General features: G+C 40.2%; 1 protein-coding gene and 1 long non-coding RNA gene across 3 annotated transcripts in view; one reads left to right on the top strand and one right to left on the bottom strand.

Annotated features, from left to right (window-relative positions):
* Positions 1–803: 803 nt before the first annotated feature.
* ADAM18 (ADAM metallopeptidase domain 18) overlaps positions 804–21,713 on the top strand; it is a 62,455-nt gene continuing 41,545 nt past the window's right edge. For both annotated transcript variants that reach the window (XR_014774849.1, XM_084758635.1), the window contains exons 1-7: positions 804–950; positions 1,542–1,618; positions 8,754–8,809; positions 10,949–11,027; positions 11,526–11,602; positions 14,957–15,125; positions 19,546–19,611. Coding sequence is in view for 1 of the 2 variants with exons in the window: in XM_084758635.1 (XP_084614761.1) it covers positions 899–950; positions 1,542–1,618; positions 8,754–8,809; positions 10,949–11,027; positions 11,526–11,602; positions 14,957–15,125; positions 19,546–19,611 (576 nt within the window). In the remaining variant the exon portion in view is untranslated. The remainder of the gene's footprint in view (positions 951–1,541; positions 1,619–8,753; positions 8,810–10,948; positions 11,028–11,525; positions 11,603–14,956; positions 15,126–19,545; positions 19,612–21,713) is intronic.
* Positions 1,662–21,713, bottom strand: part of LOC311584389 — a 122,000-nt gene continuing 101,948 nt past the window's right edge. The window contains exon 3 of the long non-coding RNA XR_014774850.1: positions 1,662–1,849. This is a non-coding gene — a long non-coding RNA (uncharacterized lncRNA). The remainder of the gene's footprint in view (positions 1,850–21,713) is intronic.

The raw sequence follows: 21,713 nt of genomic DNA, 5'->3' as shown, positions 1-21,713 counted from the left end.
GACTGAACTCTGCGTTTGACTGTCTTGTTGCATGATCCAACTGCCCTCTTGGCTGAGTCAATTTGACTCAAGCTAGGATCATATGGAAAGAGGGTCGGTCTCTCAATTGAGAAAATTCCCCCATCAAATTGGGCTATGGGCAAGTCTGTGGTGCATTTTCTTGATGGATGATTGGTGGGCAGGCCCAGTTCACTGTGAGCTTTGCCACCTCTGGGGAAGGTGGTTCTGACCGGTATAAGAAAACAAGTTGAGAAATTCACGGAAAGCAAGCCAGTAAGCAACACTTCTCCCTGGTCTGCATCAGTTTTCCTGCCTCCAGGTTCCTGTCCTCACATCCCTGGGTGATGGGCTTTAAGCTACAAGATGAGATAAAACAAAACAAAACAAAAACAAAAAACAAAAAACAAAAACAAAACAAAACTAAATAAAACAAAACAAAAAACCATTTCTTCCTCGTGTGGCTTTTGGTCATGGTACTTTATAACAGCAATAGAAACCCTGAGATAGTCAAACACACTTCAGTTGTACAGTAAGATATCCTTTCCTGTACCAGTGGTAAGCAAGTACAGTAAGAAAGAGAGAAGTGCTTTATGCTTTCCTATTGCCAAGATCAAGTCCTATTAACTTATTTTGTCACGCTGGTAATTAATGGTGACATTTCTGGTTTACTTTTCATCTTCTTTCTGTCACAATAAAAATGCCAGCAAACTGTGAAGTGAAGAGAACAAAAAGTAACCAAGCAAGCCAAGCCGTGTTTATTTGCCTACTGCAAGGGCCTGCGTTAGAAGCCGGTGTGGTTCTGTGCCAGGTGGAGCCCCTCAGCCCAACGCTGCCCACGTGCCCCCACGGCTGCTAACGGTCTTGAAGTCAGCTGTGCTTTCTGCGCTCAGACCATACCATGCGCCTGCTCTTCATACTCGCTGAGCTTACCATTCTGGTTGCCCGCCTAGGTAAGGAAGGCCTTGCACCGCTCACCCGCTGTCCCCAACCTATCCCTTCCCCCTGGCTTCTCCTTAGATGATTAAGGACAGCGCTCTGTTTCTGGATTCCTGATGGTGCCAGTCCTTCATCTTCCCCCGCTCCAGCCCAGGCCAGGTGAACCCATGGTAATCACGGTGGCCTCTGCACTGTCTTTGTGCCTGGACCAACAGCAGGAAAAGGGCTGACTAGCTTTCTTCTGAGGTCCGGGAATCCTGGGAAGAAGAGGGGGCGGGGTGTGCAGGTGCTTGCTCCCACCGCCCTCTGCTCCCCAGAGCCCTGAGAGACTCCAGCTTCAGGCATTGGTCTGAGGAGGAACAGGGCTGCCTGCTGGGTTTGAGGGGCTTCTCTCTTGTTTGGATCTTCAATGGGTCCTTAAATTTTTGTTGAAAGTTGTGCATCAAGGAAGGGAGTGGGTTTATTACAAGTAAGTTTGCCGATGACACTAGGGTCCGTGAACTCAGGAACAGTGGCTGGAATGGGATTATCATGGTTTCAGGAAATAAACCAAAGCAAACAAAATTAAAAAACCCCAAAGAACAAAATACACGTTTTTGCTGCAGATTCGGAAGGAATATGCCTGCAAGTCACAGTGCCACGGAAGATAGAGCCACGCAAGGGCGGAGATTCAGAGGGGAAGGTTAGTCTTTCAGAGCTGTTTCTTACTCCTGACTCACCTCTGAGGGCGACCTTTTGTTGACCTCCTGAGCATCCTCTATCATGGTCCTTTGCAAAGAACCTTTTCTTTCTTTCTCTGCGTCGCCTCCAGCCCCACCGCTGTCTCCTGTGCCAGTTCCCTTTTCCCATCTGTTTCACAAGTCGTTTTTGTCTCCACATTTCAAGAAGTAGTAAACATTTCACAGTAATCGTTCTGGTAGGGGAAAAAAATCAATATAAAAAAGATTAGTGTAAAATGTACACGACAAAGACCCAAAGTACAAATGAAAAGCGTTGTTAGTAGAGAAATTGGTTTTCAGTAAAATTTAGAACACATAAAATTAGACAAATGCTGGCATAAACTGAACTAACTTAGAAAAAGGAATATATATATATTTGAATTCAGAGATGGTTTGACTGCTTGGTTCTAGACAATGAAGGTCCTAACAGTCATTATGTAGGTAGGAAATAGTTTTCTTCATTGAGAACATGAAGGATTCAATACTTGACTACAGTTTGATTTTTTTTTTTTAAGGTTTGGAATTATGTGTCTTGTTTTGATATTTAAAAATTTAGTAATTGGAGCTGGAAAGATGGTTCAGTGGTTAAGAACACTAAGTAACCTATCAGAGAACTCTGGTTCGATTCCAAGCACCAGCGTGGCACTTTACAACTGTCTGTAGCTCCAGTTCCAGGGTGTCTGACACCTTCTTCTGCCTTTCCCAGGCACTGAACATGTATTCTGCACAGACATGCATGCAGGCAGAACACCTATAAACACAGATAAATAAATAAAATAATTTAAAATTTAGTTATCCTCCCCATGTGTCTGTCATCTGTCTGTCTCTCTCCTCTGTCTCTATCTGACACACACATACACACACACACTCTCTCTCTCTCTCCCTCTCTCCCTCTCGTGTGTTTGTGTTTGTGTGTGTGTGTGTGTGTGTGTGTGTGTGTGTGTGTGTGTGTTGTGTTTTCCTGTTTGGATGTATGCATGCCAGGGTCAATGTGTGGAAGTTAGAGAATAATCCGAGGGAATAGATTCGCTCTGTCTGCCATGCTGCCGTGTCATTCTTAAAGACAGAGCTTAGCTTGCCAGGCTTGCAGGTAGGCACCTTTACCCACTAAGCTAGCTCAGCAGCCCTTACCTGAAATTCTTGAAGCTGTTTTTTACCATGATAGAGTCTAAGTTTGAAAATAATTTTTAAAGCCCTATCAAGGTATTCTGGATAGTCAAAGTGCACATATTGGATGTACATTTCGATGTGTTTTTGGCATATGCACACGTCTGTGATGCCATTAGGACAATCAAAGGATTTGATACTTTCAAGGCTTTCCTTATGTGCTTTGCTGCTTTTATTTGTGGCAAGAGCACGAACAAATGGTCTGCCTTCTTTACACTATTTGCATGCCATGTGTACATCAACTCTAGGGAGCTGATTCATATTGCATAAGTTAAACTTTATGCCCACAAGGCCACAATTCCCCATTTCCACCTCACTCTGTATCCTGACAACCAACATTCTATTCTTGTTTATTGTATTGACTTTTGTAGACATATCATGTAAGTACAGCCTGGAATCAATCATTCAGTAACTGATGTGTTTTACTTAACATTGCAATCTATGGCCTCATCCAAGTAAATAAGTTAGGTTTGCCTCCTGTGAAGGCTAGATGATAGGGCATTGTGGTGTGTGTGTGTGTGTGTGTGTGTGTGTGTGTGTGTGTGTGTGTGTACACTTATAGCAAATTGTGTTAAATGATAATAAAAAAATCTCAATCCTATTTACAACGTACACACACTACCACCGCCACCTTTTCTTTGTCCTCATAACCACCAATGCACGTTTTAGTCTTCATACGTTGGCAATTTTGAGTCATTTGTAAAGGACATTGAATAGTAGATAAGCTTGCGTAGACCGGATTTCCCTTCTTTTAGATATATAGTGACATGTTTAATTGAGGGACTATATGGTAATTCTGTCTGAGTATTTTTGAGCAATCTCTATACTGTTTGACAGTGGGGATGCATTATCATCACTCCACCCCTGGTGTATAAGGAAAATAATTCCATTACATCTTCACCAATGCTTATCTTTTGTCTTTTGGGTAATAATAGCTATTTCAAGAGATAAACATAATGACTTCCTGTGGTTTTGATCGCTCTCTCTTTCTCTCTCTCTCTCTCTCTCTCTCTCTCTGTGTGTGTGTGTGTGTGTGTGTGTATGTGTGTGTGTGTTTTGAGACAGGGTTTCTCTGTGTGGCCTTGGATGTCCTGGACTCTCTTTGTAGACCAGGCTGACCTTGAACTCACAGCAGTCTGTTCGACTCTACCTCCCAGAGTGCTGGGATCACAGGCATGTGCCATATTCTGAGTCTGTTTTCATTATTCATGCATACATACAATTTTCCCAGTGCCATTTATTGAAGTTTGTCCCTTTTCCAATGAGTTTCTTAGTACTTTTATGAGAAAAAAATCAATGCTATAAATGTGAGTTTATAGCTACATTTTCTAGGCTGCTTTACTGGCCTACAATCATGCTGTTTTGATTCCTACAGATTTTTATATGTTGAAGTCAGTTATAATGCTTCCTTCCTTGTTCTTATTGTTTAAGGTTTATTTGACTATTCAGGATTATTTTCAGATTGCATGTTTATTTTAGAGGGCTTTTCCCCAATTTTGTGACAAATGTCATTGACATTTAGAATGGACCTGCGCTGAGTCTAAAGAAAAATTTTTACAGACTAGACTACTTTTTCTTTTTTTTTTCTTTTTTAAAGATGTATTTATTTTTATGTATACAGTGCTGAAGAGGGCATCAGATCATGTTATAGATGGTTGTGAGCCACCATGTGGTTGCTGGGAATTGAACTCATGACCTCTGGAAAAGCAGTCAGTGCTCTTAACCGCTGAGCCATCTCTCCAGCCCCCTAGACTACTTTTTCATACACAAAGTTTCATTTTATATGTCAAAATTAAACTTGTAAACACTTTTAATATCACTTAAGTTGAAAAGTACAGATTTTCTATGATATGATCAAAACAATAATATTAAAAACTTTAGAGGCTTTAAGAACCACCAAAATAAAATAATGCTTTTGGTATAGTTAGGATAGCACTCAGCATTGTTAAATATTTAAAAAATTATCATCAATCAAATTATGTGCTCAACTATTTTAAGGATTATAAGGCAGTCCCTAAAGTTGATAATTGATATTTCTTTTTGTTTTTTGCAGTTTTTAATTAACTTTAAGTGCATTGGCAGTTTGCCTACATGTATGTCTGTGTAAGGGTGTCAGATCCTCTGGACCAGAGTTACAGACAGCTGTTACCATGTGGGTGGGTGCTGGGAATTGAACCCAGGTCCTCTGGAAGAGTTGTCTGTGCCCCCGACCACAGAATCACGTCTCCAGCCCCGGTGGTCAGTATCTTGAATTTTAATTTCAAGGTCAGGTTTCTCTTGGACATCAAAGTTATCTCAGTCCATCCAAAAAGTTAATATTTCCAGTTATACTCTTCCCACAACTTTTTTTCTTTTTTAACAACATTTTTATTAGTTCTTTGAGAATTTCTTACATAATCTCCACCCATCCCCCCCAATTCTCCTGTAACCATCCTTTCTACTTTTCTGTCCCTTCCCAACCAACATTGAAGGTTCTTCTTTATTTTTTTTCTCTCCTTATTGACTGCCATTGATTTTGCTTATTACTGCAGTGAGCAGCCATGGAAAGTCCTGTACGTATTTTTAAAATCTAGGATTGAACCCCAGCCTCTTGCCTAGGCATATGCTACCATACCCAGCAATAGTTTTAGCTCTTATTTTTTTTCAATGTAGAGAGAGGAAATGTTTTGGCTTTTCATTTCTTTCTTGATTTATTATCAATATGACTGATCCATTATAGTGAACAATGGTGGGACCGAGGGTTCTTGCTTGCTGTGTTACAGAATTCATAAGAAAGGCATCCAGCCTTTCACGATCATGTACAAAGCAGCTTGTGGGTTTTTTCTTTGCTGAAAATGTTCTTTTTAAATTGACAGAGTTCTCCTGTATTCATATTTTTCTTGGGTTTTCTTTTTTTTATCATGAATTGTGTTTAATTTACTAAATACAATTTTGTGTGATTCTTCTTTGATACCTGTTTGTATGAACGTTTTTCAAATGTTGAAGCAGCCACACACCCTCAAAGTCAACTCTACTTTGTCATGGCATGTGATCATGTTTATAATGTGTGAGTTCTGTTTGTTAATATTTAGTTAAGGGTGTGTGTGTGTGTGTGTGTGTGTGTGTGTGTGTGTGTGTGTGTGTGTGTAGGACATTGACATATGTGGTTTTTATTTAGTCCAGTCTTTGGTTTGGGTATTGGGACAAAACTATTCTCATAAGATTAATTGGAGAGTGTTCACTCCTCTTTTGTAAACCATTGTGTTACTTCCTAAAATTTTGATACAGTATTCTAGTAACACTATTTGCTGTTTATCTTTAATCACCATTCAACTTCCTGCTAGGGTTAAAGTTCTTAAAACTGTCTGTTCTATATTGAGTGAGTTGTGGCATTGGTGTAGCATTAATTAATTTTATTTGATTGTAGTTATTTGTGAAAATTGTGTGCAGCCCTGTCTGCTTGCCCTTTGATTGCCCTTTGACCTCTGTCGTGTATATAAGCATGGCAGGTATCAGTTCTGACATTTGCGGTCAGCACGTTAGACCTGACAGGGGTGGCTCATGGGAAGAAGCAGATTGTGTTTAAAAATAAACGAACATTTTATTGCTTTTATGTTTCCAGTTGATTGATTTCTCTTCACTTTCTACTTCCCATTTACCTTAGGCGTCTTAAACTCTGATTTTGCATATTTCTGTGTTAACTTCCTTTCATAGAATAGCCCCTAATTCTCTTCTGGACAGAGACCAACCAGTCTCTAGCATATGTTTCAACTCATTGAAGCTGTACATTCTGTCAACTTGGATAGATAGATAATTGTGCATATGGACACCAAATTCTCTTGGCTCCATGCACTTACACACACACACACACACACACACACACACACACACACACACACACATACACACACACACACACCCTTGGTGGTCACTTCTCACTTTAGTCTTTGTGGGTTTTGCCTTTTCTAGAATGTGTTACAATCGCGCTGATGGTGTGTATAGACTGTGTATAGATGGTTTCTTTCACTTAAGAGTGTATATCTAAGGCTCTGTCCTGCCCTTCAGTGGCACGAGTACCACTTTCTTTCTGTTGCTAGGTAATGCGTCATTGCTCCGATGGACCACCGTTTGCTTATCAGTGAATTTTCTGAAGTGTTCTCTGGTTGCTTCCAAGCTTTGGTGATTCTACATGTAGTAGCAAGCAATGTCCCTGAGCTGGTGTAAAATGTTTATTCTTATATGAAAACAGCCAGGGTGGTGATTGCTAAATCCCATGGTAAGGATATGGTTAGTTTGTGAGAAATTGCCAAACTAGGGTCAGTGAGGTGGTGATGAATTTTTTTTTGGCGATGAATTTTTATGAAAATATTGCTTATATTTTAAGAGACTAGATCTTTTGCTAGACCTCAAACTAGTTAATCCTACACCCCAGTTTCACTTAAGGATTGGCCTGATGTCCCGCTGTGCACTCAGCCATTTTAGCCTACCTTTAAGAAAATAACATTATCAACTAACCTCACTTGCCTTGATCTAAATTAATACGTAAACTTAATCTCTTTCATGCCTCTGACTCACAGCGGTGTGTCCAAGTGCATGCGTGTGCCAGTCCGTGTTCGTGCACATGCAACCAACAGGTCTAAAGCAGTCTTATACAGCAAGTATCTACTGTGGATACTGCGTGATAATGGTATTTTCTCAGTGCTGTCTGTTATCTGGGCCATTTGGGGTAAGGCATGGAGAGTAACTTAACTCCTGGGAAGCCCTGTTAAACATATCTGTAAAATAGCCCTCATCCCTTCCCCACACCATGTTGTTCAAAAAATGCTGTCTCCAGCATTTAGGACTCATCTTTGTTACACAAGGTCACTTTGTCTTACTTGCTGTTTTCACAAAACAATCATCACAACAAGCATGCGTACAGAAGCATTCTTTCCTGGGACAGCAGCATGACACTTCTACCAAACAGGCCCATGCCTAAGGTTAAGGGAGCATTGCAGAGGGAGCAGAAAGATGGTAGGAGCCAGAGGACCGGGGACTTAAGGGACTCTTAAGTGACATTGACATATTAAATGATGTATCATTAACTAAGCTTTGACTTCCAGCAAAAGTCCCAGTCTCTTCCAACGTAAGAAATATTTTCATAAGATGTCATAAGAAGTCTTGTTTCTTTGTTTGTTTTAGAATTTTGTTTGACCGCTTTGCAGCAGTCATAAGGGGGCAACTTTGCCAGAGGTCTAGGTTGTGAGCCATGGTCTACATCTGTGTGTTCTTGGACTTCTGGGTGTCTCCTACCAAGTTCACAGGTTCTGTTAGTTCAGCTTATAAGGAAACATAGAGAGTTGTTGGGTTTGGTGTCAGTCTGCACGTAGATGTAAATGTTACCTCTACTGTCACTTTGTGTAACAGGGAGGAGAAAGAGGAGGAGGAGGAGGAGGAGGAGGAGAGTGAATACTGTTATCAGTTCCTGATGTTTGGAAGCTCTGCCTTTGGCCTGTAGCATTGCTCACGGCTTCTTGTCTGTGTACTCTCTTAGGCTTTTTGCCCCCTTGTAGTTTCACATGTTAAGAGCTGATATTTGTATAATCAATATGTGTGTATTTATAAATTGTTTATTAGTTCATTATGTTTGGCTTGTAACATAAGCCCTCAATCATGCCTTATTTTTTTTATTAGAAATGAATGTTTTGCTAGATAAAAGAAATTGATAGAATATTAATAATGCTACAATTATATTTTTCAAAATATATTCCTTTCCAGACATTTCAATCTATACACCAAATCACACTATTCTAAATCACTCAATTCTAAAATCTTACTAATTAACACAATAGATACTAAAGAATATGTTCATTTTTCATATGCTGAGGTATTTATAACTAACAAATGAAAAATACTATCTTACATTGCGTACATCCGCTTTACTAAATCCTCTATCAATTTGCTCTATTTTAGGTGACTTACGTCGTTACAATTGATGGGAAGCCCTATTTTCTGCATCTCAAGAACTAGTAAGACACATTTTCTTTTTTGGCAAAAGGTTTTTTACTCTTTTACAGTTTATATGCAGTTTTAAAATTTAGTAGTGCAGTATAGTGGTCAGTCAACTTCTCAGTTTAAGACCCATTAGATCCAGAATATTGGATCTATGAGGCTTTTGTCTTCAACTTTCTAGATTTATATTTTTAAATTGAGAAATAAATAACATACTTGGAAATCTTCAATTAAATGTTGCCTTGTACCCAGGCATGGTAGGCCATATAGAGTTCCAAAATCAAATACCTAGTAATCAAATGGTTATTGTTGGGGATTTCCAATTGCTTCAGTTTTTGATGCACACGTTATTTATGTGATTTAAAACAGTCTTTCTTACCAGGTTTTACATATAAAAATCTCCCATGCCAGCTTCAGTAACCTCAGTGCCATGCAGTAATGTTTCTTCCCTTATCTATCAGGACTCTTGTAATTTTGGTTGATCTCTGTTCCCACTCACAATCCAAAGCAACAACGGATGTTTCTATATCTTCATTGCATTTTCTCAGCATTTCTTACAGGAAGGATCGGACAGTCTCTGCTGAGCTTCGGGGATCAGCGCAGATGGGCGGCAACTGTTGCTTGTCTTCGGTTTGCTTTGTGGCTGTAGAAGTTACCTTCAGTCCCGATGTCTGCTAACCTCCCACTGGCCTTCCCTTCTACAGTGTGGCCCACTAAAATGAATGGAAGCTTTTATAAGATCACCACTGGCCTGCAGAGTTGTTAAATGCTCCAGTTGTGTTTTGGTCTTCACTTAATTATTTATTCTCTACCAACTGATACGTTGCTGGTTCACGTCTTTCATATAATGCTTTCTCTGTTGGATTCCAGGGCACCCCCGTAACCCCTGGCCCTGACCTGACTCATACCGGTATCCCTACTATTATCTTTCTGTCTGCATTACTCCTTTGCAAATTCTTCTTCGTCTTTCTGGTCTGAGAATTTAAACTGAACCTTATTTGTAGTGGGTGTTCAGTCAGTTCGTGTTTCCGTTCAGTCTGCCTGGAAGTGCCTCCGCTGTTGGCTGCTTGTAATTTATATCTGTGCATTGTTCAGATGGATTCCCCATCCATTCACTACTTAATCTCATTATCAAATTCCTGTTGGTAACCTGCTAAAAGCAAAACTCTGACACTTTCTCCGAATCCGCATTTCTCATAACCCTCTTAGTAAACAGCAAGCGGGTTTTTATTGTTTTGTTTTGTTTTTTTAAGAATGAAAGAAAAAGAATATATGAAGAAAGAAGAAGATTATCCCTTGGACCCATGCTTGGTGTTTTTTTCCTTTTGCCTTCCCCTGGGTCCAGAGGGTTATTCAGTCCCATATGTTTACCCTTAAAGTATACACACAATCAGGCCTCCACTGTGGTTCCCATCTTTACTCAAGACTCCATCACGGATGGCCTAGATGGCCTGATTCTACCTGGTCTTGGCTCCTGGGTATTTGCAATGCAGACTGTTGTCAATACAGAATTGAGTTCGACTCTCTTAAAATGTTGCTGTGTTATGATCTTTATCTGCCTCATCCCTCCAAAGTTTTAACCCTGTGTGACACCATCTCACTGTCCTTTCTGTCACTCCATGCTGTATTCCAGACACAGTACCCACTGCTGCTCTTCATATATGTACACGTTTCTGGATCAGGACCCTTTCATTTTATCCCAGCTCTGTCTGAAAGTCCATTCGGCTTATTCCTCATATCGAGAAGCCATCTATCTAGTGAGCCTTGTCACATCATCCTCTACTCTTGTGTGACCACCCTACAATGCCCAGATCTTATTCATTGTCACCTAACAATATGCGACTCTGACTGATCAGAAGCACTGTCTGGTCTTCAGTGCTATCGTCTGGAAGCCAAAAGAGGACCCATGCTATAGTGGGTGTTTGTTCAATGAAGCAATCCCTGACAGTGTTGTCCCAGGGTCTGTCCAAGGTTGAGTTTTCATGATTCTTCCCATATACTAGTTTTTTTAAAAAAACAGTACCAGAATGAAAGCACCATAAAATTACTGTATTTGGATCATATTATATGAACCCATTGCACTTAACGTTATTTTTATTAATGTGTATGTTCATGTTAAATTATGACTTAAATTGTATTTATTGGTTTACTTGTAGCTCATTCTTGTCCCAGAATTTTTTGGTTTACACATATAATGGAACTGGATCTCTGTATTCTGACTCTTCACACTTTATGGTAAGAATCAGATGTCTTAAGTATGTGTTATCTTGTGTTTTGCTGTTAAAAGGGATGTGCAGTATAATTACAGTACTTGCCCCTTTAAGTCATTGTGTTTAGTTGCTGAGAGGCTTTGCATGTGCTAGGAAAACCCTATCATGATGCTAATTCCCAAGCTCCATGGTGACACTAATTCAAATCTTTTACTCCTTGTAATTCTGACCGACTGTTATGTGGATAACTTCTATACATGGAAATGTCATGGGAAAGAGATAGAAAAATGGAGAAAACACACATGTGCTGGTAAAGAGAATGCCCTAAATATTGTTTCCTGAGACTTCACATTAATACTTCTGGAAAATTCATGATTTCATATTATCAAGTCTATTACTTTCGTGAGCCTTCTGAAATAGTTGACAACACATTCTTTTGTTGTTGTTATTTTTTAAGTATTTGGTCTTTATTCATGTGTCTTGTATTTTTATTATTGTTGTTGTTTTTGTTGTTGTTGTTTAGACACATTGCCATTACCGAGGAAATGTTGATGAATCTTCAAACTCCACTGTGACACTCAACATCTGCTCTGGCCTCAGGTAATAACATCCTAGAGAATATTTATATATGAACATGGTGGGATACGTTTTAAAGTGAAACCACAGTAAGTGGACATAAGTCAAGAGAAATCCACAATGAAACTCTGAAAGTTTTTCTCCCCAATGGCCTTTTATTCATACTAACACTTGAACCTAAGTTGTCACTCAGATTAACTTTGCTGGGTGCTGGGCAGGAAGGGATGGTCTGAGAAATGGGAACTCTAGGAAACTTTAAAGGCTAAAGCTTTATTTTCCTTCATTATCTCACCATGGAAAAATGGCCTTTATTGGTTGTTTAACTCTAGTAAGTCCACACAACATGGTGCAAGCTTAGTGCTGAGCATGAGACAGCTAATAAGGAAGGCTCCTCAGTGATCAAGTGATTTCACAGAACTAAGCCAACTGGCCATTTCTGTAGGAAACATAAAAAAGTCATCCACAGAAGATGACTCAAGAACAGAGACAGAGTCTTCTGCCTCCTTTTCATGTTAGCACCTTTCAAGATTTCTATTCTGAATTCAATTTTTTCTTAATTTTGCCTTGTAACCACAAGAACATCCTTCTTAATATTCTCATCAACTTCTAGGTCTTTGTCTACCTTACTGTATGGCTTTCATTATATCTATGAGTCCTTACTAACTGTGTGTCTCAGTTGATCTTGTGGTGACACTTCCACACAGCTACACAGCGTGGTTTGATTGCTTCTGTCATACAACTCTCTACTCTTACATCCTTTCCTCTCTCCTTCTCTATAGCTACTTCCCTTGTAGCCTTTCCACTAATTTCAGTCACACTTAATTGTTTTCTAGACCACACTAAAAAAAAATATACTTGTCATTCTGCATCTGCAAAAAGTTGGCTGTTACATTACATCATTTAATTCCACGAATTTCCTATATTTGGTATGCTCCTTTATGGCTAGATAGTACCCAGCTGTGTATAGATCTCATATTTCATTTGTGTAGCTGCCTGCTACAGACACATAGACTAATTTTGGCTACCGGGAATAATATTGCAGTAAACACAGCACTAGGTTCCTTTACATCCCCTGACTTTGTCTCTCTCTGTGTGCTGCGCTGTTGTTGTGACACATCGTCCATGAGCTTCTGAGTTGAAAGCCTGGTCCCAGGTGGTATCACATTGAAAAGGTGATTGGGCCACAAGGACACTAACTTGCTGATGGATCGACCCAAGATGGTTCACAGTGGAGTGGCCTATGAGGCAGAGGGGCTTAGGCAGAGGGTGTAGATCACTGGCGTGTACCTTTGGGGTATCTGTCACGTTCCCCTCCCCCTTGGCTTCTGTCTGACTTGAAGTGAGCAAGTGTTCTTTTATGCTGCCTTTAACCATGAAGTTCTGTCTGGCCACAGGGTCAGAAACAAGGCCAAGTGCTCATGAGCTGGAGTCCCCGAAACCATGAGAAAGATATAAATCTTTCCTGCCCAAGGTTTCTCAGGTACTCTGTCACTCGGGTGGAAAGCTGCCTGAGCATCGTGCATGCTCGTGAGTGCAGCAGTTGGATCCTTTGCTGCTGCTTTTTCGGGGATCTCCTACTGGTCCCCATAGTAGCTTACTGATTGACACCTCTGCCAGCACTGTGTAGCCTTTCTTTTCCCTCATCACCACCAGCGTTTGCTAGTTTTGATTTTGGGTGTAATAGCCATTCCTACTGGGGATAGGAGGAATCTCAGTAGCATTCTCTCTCTCTTCTTCAAGTATCTGGGTAGCTCTCCAAGGTCTTGGGCCTGGCTTGCAAGTGCTCTACCCCTTTGCTAACGCACTTTACAGTTTGGTTTGCATTTATCTGTGGTTCTGTAGTTTTGATTTGTATTTATCTGATGGCAAGTGAGTCTGAACATTTTCCATATATCTATTGGCCATTTGAACACATTTTGAGAAGTGAGTTTTACATCTTTTTTTTCCATTTATTGACTTGGTCACTACTTTTTTCTTAATTTTTATGGTTATACATACATATATATATATATATTTTTTCTAGGTACTTATCTAGTAGGACAGGTGAACGGCTGACAGTATGATATGTCACTGTTTTGTTAATTGTCCCTTTGCTGTGCAGGCACCTTTATTATTGTCTAAGTAAAGCCCTTGTCAATGCCTGTTCTTGAAGTGCTTCCTTTACATTTTCCTCTAGTACTTTTAGTGTTTCAGGTTTTATACTAAGTTCTCCGGTAAATTTTCAGTTAAATTCTGTATTAGTTAGGAGAGGGATTTGTGTTCGTTTTCTATTTGTGAGTATCTAATTTTCCCAACAACATTCACCCAGACTTCTCTCCAACAAAAGACACTGAGAGTAGATGTGTGGTCTGATTTCTGTGTTCTCAGTCCTACACCATTGGTCTACATGTTTGTTTTATGTCAATAACCTGCCATTTTGTAACAATAGCTCTGTGGTGGAACTTGAAGTTCAGTATTTTGATGCTTTAGATTTCCTGATTTGCTCAGAAATGCTTGGATGATCAGGGTCTTTTGTCCTTCCATGTGAGTCTTGGGATTTTACCCCCTGCCCCCAGCTAGATTTAGATTTTTTAAAAATAGAGATTGTAGCAAACCTGTGGATTTCCTTTATTATTGTGGCCATTTGTGTCAGACCTTCTCCTGTCTATGACAGTCTCTTCCATTTATTCCATTTGGTTACAGCCCTCAGTGGTGCTGAGAGACAGAATGGGTTTGTTGTCTGAAGTCATAGATTGTCCCTGGCTGACCACAGTCCGTATTGGGTATACAGCTGTTAAGAATGGGGAATTTCTCCTGCATGAGCCTGCTTGTCTGTTGGTATCATTGTGGTGGGGGCTGTGTGGACCATGCCTTAGCTTGGGCTATCTGGGTCTACTGCAAAGAGCCAAGCTTGAAGACAATTTTGCACTTTGCTCTGAGTTGCCTGTCTGACCCCATTTTTCCTCCCATCTTCCAGAGCTCTTCCTCTCCTCTCACCAGAACATAACTTCTCTTGTGGTGTTCTGATGCTTCCTATTCCCTGAAACATATGAAGTGGCCTTCCATTTTGTGTCACTTTCCAGGGACCTCAATAGATCTTGAATTCCAATACTGTCTTTAAAAAGGAGTGCACTGCTGCCTAGGACGGTGTGTGCATGTGACCTCAGCACTCAGTAGCTAAGGCGAGAAGATGCAAAGTTTGAGGTTGCTCTGAGCTATACTTCAGAATTAAGACCAATAATGGTCACTTAAAAAATAGTGGCGCCTGCAAGAAGCCAACAGGGAAAAATGCACAAAACCATTTGTTTCACTGTGGTTTCTTTATTCCTTGCTTTTTCAGATGATAGCTTTGAGGGGGGCTGTGTATGGCTTTGGTAATGATCGCCTTTCTGAATTCAGGGGGTTCCTACAGTTGGAAAATATCAGCTATGTGATTGAACCACTGGAGTCCTCAGCAAGATTCGAGCACATAGTTTATCAAGTGAAAAATGACAGCCTAATGTCAGCAGAAAACTACAGTCGTATTTGGCAAGCAGACCAGCTTGATAAAGGTCACGTCAATGCACAGGTAACCATAAGGGTTCTGGTCATCAAGGGACTAGGGAATCATTCCCATGGCTTGCCAGTCATGAGGGGAGACTAATACATTCCATAGACTTTGGTTCTATGCCTTGACATAAAGCATTCAGATGTCACATAACCAGAAAGGCCACCTAGTATTACACTTCAAGTTTATTGCTTTATGAGGCCTTTGCAACATTCTCATGTCAGCATTTTTCAAAGGAAGCGTTTGTTATTGAGAACTATTGGACAGTGCAGGACGAGTCAATAGCCATCACCTTCAGGAGCCTGCTAAAAATGCTTTCAATGGTTCACATACAGCTTTATGTACTAATTGAACATATTTTCTAAGGTAGGCAATTGCTTCTATACTGCTGGAGTTATAAAGAGATATTAATAAGTTTTAGCATCAGTTAAATTATGATTTTTAAAAGGATTCACTAATAAACTTACTAAAGAAATACTAAGCTACATAGAAATGAGAAATTTAATTCATTTAATGAGGCTTTGCCTCGTTCACCAACCAAAGATGGCTATAGACTAAGCAGTTTCTCCTGGACAATATAGAAAGATAAAGAGAATATATATATATATATATATATATATATATATATATATATATATATATATATATATATGTGTGTGTGTGTGTGTGTGTGTGTGTGTGTGTGTGTGTGTGTGTGTGTGTGTATTTCCATCCATCCACACACACATATATACATACATACTCCAACTTAATTAGAATTTAAGTGTGCTGAACTTGTGCCTTTGGAAACTCGTTCATCAGGGCCACTTACCAATTAAAAGGCCCTTCTACTCACCAGCAGAAACAGACATTTATCAAATCACCTTGAAAGAATGGCGTTGGCTATTGGCCAGCTTCCCCAAGAGCACACTTTGCTTTATGACAGTTTCATCTGTGCCTCTCTGCCCCCTTTGAATTCACTTAAATGCCCAGAAAGCATCATCTGAAGAACTAAATGCTACAGTTCTTCCTGCTTCTGAAACTCAATTGCTCAGAAAACATAACTCAGGGCTGGTACCTATGAGCCAGCTGTAGATGGAAGCACACATAAGGCAACACACGTTGTAACCTGCTCTATATAGGCTGTGAAAGGCTTCCGGTCTGTCCTCACAGGACCCCCTTAATCAGGAGGTGAGCCCAGGCCATGTGCTATTGAAGAGTTCTTCTGCTTCACTCAGTGTTTGGATGAACTCCTCCCTGGGTGGGGTTAATTCTCATAACATTACGTGTGCGCTTGGTTTTAAGGGTCAAGTTGACACAGTCTCAGTAGGAGATTGTCTGGATGTGGTTATCGTTTGGGCATGTCTGTTGGGATTATCTTCATTAGTGGGAAGGTCTGCCTACTCTGGGCTAACACTATTCTTTGGTATTGTATGACGCTATTTCTGGGGAGACAGGAAATCAGTGGCAGATCAAAGTACAGATACCACCAAAGGCCAATTTAGTGAACCAATGTTTTATTAGGGTTACTTAGAGGGCTGTGGGTGAGGGGCTACTTACAGGAGCAGAAATGACTCAAAGACCACTGCACCAACTTAAAAAAATCACCACAACATGATTCACAAATCTGGAACCTGGAAGCAGCTGGTCCTGCAAGCAGCTCCACAGTTAGAGGGTGTTTCTCATAGGCATCTTAGGTAGCTGGAGACTCCTCCAGGCAACTCTGACATATGGCAAAGCTGAGTAAATGATGAAAGACTAACTCAAGCTGCCCTTCACCCAAGGGTGGGCCTGATTTATTCAGAAGAGCTTTGCTTCTCTTGTTCCAATCAAAATGTTAGTCTGATCTAAGAAGCATCTCTAAATGAAGGCATCCTCTTTAATACTGAACAGCACAATGAGCAAATGCAGTGATGGAAATGGAGGAGGAGCGCTTTTTCTTAATGAATCTTTTACAGGGATCTCGTGAAGGAGACAATTGTTTTTCTGGCCTTATTGACTCAGAACAACACACAAAGCTACAATTGGATATCACCACCTACACATTGCCTCCAACATATTGAAGGGAGCGGTCATCGTTTCCAATGCTTCACTGGTTCCACCAAATGGTCTTCAAACACATCCATTATGGAATTGTGGCCACAGGGAAAAATGAGGAACAAGGTCCATTGAGACACCAAGGCATTGTAGTAGGAATTAAAATGGTTTTCTTAGAGATCCATTAATTCTGAACAGATTCAACATAAGTAATCAGAATGAGTACATAGTTATAAGTAAATGACTTTACAGTATTTGGGTAACAGTTTGGTTTTAAAGGCAAAACTTTAAACATTTCTCTGAAAGACCATTTCTATACAGGCTGGTCACTGGCTCCTCAGGGCAACTTGGCTGGACTAAGAGTGTCTCTTGGCAGGCCTTTTGGCATATATACCTTGGAGAACAAAAGATTTAGTGAATCTGGTCATAATTTTAGGGACTTTCTAAAGCTTTTGTAAGTTTAGGGACTTCTCTGTAAAATGGATTGTTTCACTTCCCTTTATGTCAAAAGTGGCTATTGAGTCCAGTATTTGAAAATAAGCCCAAGTAACCTACCATATTACTGGTGTAGAAGAAAGTCCACATTTTACCCACTGTATAGTTTTTAAAAAGGAGAATAAAATTTGGTATCCATTTGAGGCTGGAACTCAGTGCCTTGTAACAGAACGGTTTGTCCTAGATAAATAATAGCTATAAACCTAATCAGATGTAATGCTCAGTGACAAAACACTGGTCACTCTCTTGTTAAAATTTGATAAATTCAAGTATGTCTCCTTTCATCACCTTACCCATCATGACACGGGATTATCTTGTGGATTATACAATACTCCTGACTCCAGTGATGGAGACACACACTCAGAGAATATTAGACTGACACATTAAAGTCTACCACACTCCTAAACAACAAGGCAAGAGTAGACACGTGTACACACAAACTACAAAGTGCTGATTTGATAAAGAACTAAGTAAATGGGACTGTAAGATTTGGCATAGAAAGGACTACATTTTTTTTTCTGAAAGTGATGTATGAATTTCACCCAACAGAAAAAAAAAAGAAGCAATAATGTAAGTAGATACGTAGGTATACATGTCAATATAAGATAATATGTATTTACATGATCTATGTTAGAAATAAAATGTGCCTCAAGCAAAATCTCAGACCATGAACAACCACGACTGTACCCTTATTGGAAATAACCCAACCCATAGGAGAAAGAAAAGATAAACTGGCCTCTCTGAAAACCTCAGTGTTTCAATCTGCAGAAGACCTTGTGGAAGTAATGAACACACGAACTCACACGGGAGGATGTGATGAGGACTAATTCTCAGCTGATAACTTTCCTTTCCTGTGGGCTCCTAACTTTGTATGCATGTACAACATTCTCTCCCCCCCTCTAATTTCTCTTGTATCCATTCCATTCCTCAAATTCATGGCTTCTTATTCTTTAGTTGTAGTTGTTTTACAGACACACACACACACACACACACACACACACACACACACACACACACTGAGTGGGGAGGAGAAGGAGAAGATTATGCACTACTCCTGTATTCAATGATGGAAATACATACATTTAGTGTGTAATACACACATATTAGACTGATAGAAAACTCCACCACAGTCCTATAAATAGCAGGGAAAGAGATGACACAGTATATATATATACACACACACACACACACACACACACACACACAGAGAGAGAGAGAGAGAGAAAGAGAGAGAGAGAGAGAGAGAGAGAGAGAGAAAGGGAGGGAGAGGCAGGGAGAGGGAGGAAGGGAAGGAGAGGGGGAGGGAGAGGGAGAGGGAGAGAGGGGGTGTATAAACACAGCCCACTGAGGCCATTCAGTGTTGCACATATGTTTTTAGAGCAGACCTCTTAGTATTGGCTGACTTACCAGGAGCTCACAGCACCCACCAATGCCTGGAGTCCTCCTCCTCAGGGTGAAGCCCGCACAGGGAACCTTTCATGTTAAGGATGTTTTGAAGTGAAAGTAATATTTTATGATAGTTTTTCTTTTCTTTTTTTAAAAAATTACCTATAACTTTCTTTTTAAAATATATTTTATTAATTTATTCATATTACATCTCAATGGTTATCCCATCCCTTGTATCCTCCCTCCCTCCCATTTTCCCCTTACTCCCCTCCCCTATGACTGTGACTGAGGAGGACCTCCTCCCCCATATATGCTCATAGGGTATCAAGTCTCTTCTTGGTAGCCTGCTATCCTTCCTCTGAGTGTCACCAGGCCTCTCCATCAAGGGGACATGGTCAAATATGGGGCACCAGAGTTCGTGTGAATAGTTTTTCATATTTAGGTCTTGACTATGGTTTATGTATATCTTTCCTGATTTCTTTGCATGCTAACTTTTGCTTTTAGGATGCTCAGTGCCCATTAATATTTTTTGGTTGTTTTCCAGGATGAAAATACTTCACAACAATTACCTCAAAGTCTAAAATTGCACATTATAGTGGGAAAATCTTTGGTAAGTCAATCTCCTTTCTTGCCTGTCCTCTTTTATCTCATTTTTCTTTTCCATTTAACTCCTTATTCACTTCTGCCCTCTTCCATTTCTTCCTTAATAAAAAAAAATGGAAACAGTAATGATTTGTTTTCTTTGAGCTCACAGGTGTTTTGGTGTATGTGTGTGTATGACCATCTTCTATAAGCCTTATTCTTCAATGTCTGCTTTATAAAATTCAATTTTGGAAAGCCAACTAAACAGTAAGAGAATTAAACTGTGATACAGTGCACATTAATATAAAGAAAGTGAAATTGTACAGTGTTCATGGCAAACATTTTTAAGGCAAGTAGTGAAGGATTTAACGGATGCACACAGTTGTAGGAGCCCAAATCAGGAGTCTTTGAAGTATGCTACTCTATTTATAGAGTGGTAGGTGGGTTGATGCAACTGTAAGAGAAGTAATCACTATCCCACGACTGTGTGCTTATGGGAGGATCAAACAAGGTGTCTGAATCCCAACCTCAGGCAAGAGCTTGTGCTTCTCTCCATATGTAGTGGGAGATGCTGGATAACGTGCAGCAAGAGAGATGGAATCAGTTATGACTACAGATTCAGTAATGAGGAGGGAGGTGTAAGTGGTCAGAGAGATAGGCATGTAGGGCAGAAGAGGGGATGAAGGCAGAGATACTAAGGATGTGTGAAAATCCTATATGGAAACATGCTACTATGCCAGTAGCTCACGTCTTTTAGAGAGTGTGGTGAAGAAAGACTGGGGAAATGTTGGCCAGCAAATGTGTTGCATGGCTCTCTTACGTCTTACGCTTGTGCTCACAGAGACTAAGTGCACAATCCCCCTCCCCCCTTTTTTTCAATTAGAAGCTGAAATTTACCTGAACTTTGCTTGGCTGGTTCAACTTGGCTGTTCTGGCTCAAAGGCCTCTCCAAACTGACTGATCCAAACTGGCTTCTCCCAGCTCCTGACTGAATCGCTTTGGTTGGCTTCAAACTAGCTCTAGCAATCTGTTCTAATTTTCTGGCTCCTTCTCATCCTCTGGCTCATTCTGTCTTCACCTGTGTCTAACTTGTTCTCTCTTCAACCCAACTCTGTAAAACACTTCTAGTAAAACTGCCTTCTCTCTCTCTCTCTCTCTCTCTCTCTCTCTCTCTCTCTCTCTCTCTCTCTTTGGGTGCCAGACGTAAATGTGACTTTTATTCACTTTTGTAATTGTCTCTTGGAGACTTACTGTTGAATAAACTCACCCTTTCTAGTTCTTTCTGAACTCTTGCTGTCTGGTTAGACTTAGCTGTTCTGGCTCAAACTGCTCTCCAAGCTGACTGATTCAAATTGGCTTCTCTCAGCTTCTGACTGAATTGCTCTGCTTCTGAACTTCTTGAACCAAACTTCACAAACTCAACTGAACTGCACTAAACTGCCTGTACTCAACTCAACTCTACTGTACTGTCTTCTTTGTTTTATCTGATTTTCTTTTTTTAAAAATTTTAAATTACATCTGTCCTCCACTGGGGAGAGAATCTCAGAGGACATCTATTTTGGTCTAATATCCACTTATAAGTGAGTATATACCATGCATGTCTTTTGGGGTCTGGGCTACCTCACTCAGGATGGTCATTTCTAGTTTCATCCATTTGCCTGCAAATTTCAAAAATTCCATGTTTTTTAATGACTGAGTAGTCATCCATTGTGTTAATGTACCACAGTTTCTTTACCCATTCTTCAGTTGAGGCTACTGTCTTCTTCACTGATGCTCAAATTACTGACTCACCTCAACTCAAATGCCTCTCACTGTGCTCTCTTAAATCTCTTCTCTTTCCTGTGCTGTTCTGGGGAGAGTTGGGTATATTCTATTCCATTAAATCTTTCTCTGATTTGTCACTTTGTCTGCCCCTCAATTAAAAGTCACTTCAACCATGGGTGCTTTCTTCTACAATCTAACTTTCCCTTCTGTTTTCCAGCCAGATTAAAGGTGTGCCGTTCCAGCCAGATCACACAGACCCAGAACATTTTTAGATGTTATCAGAGCAGCCATGTTGCTGGATTAAAATTCCTCTATACATATGTATACAAACCCTTGAGCTCACTTACATTTTTGTTAATGTTGTGA

Source organism: Acomys minous (genome assembly GCF_964271855.1).
Source record: "Acomys minous genome assembly, chromosome: 15".
Classification (NCBI taxonomy): Eukaryota; Metazoa; Chordata; class Mammalia; order Rodentia; family Muridae; genus Acomys; species Acomys minous.
The sequence above is the reverse complement of the archived record's forward strand: the minus strand, read 5'-3'. Positions and strand labels throughout refer to the sequence as shown.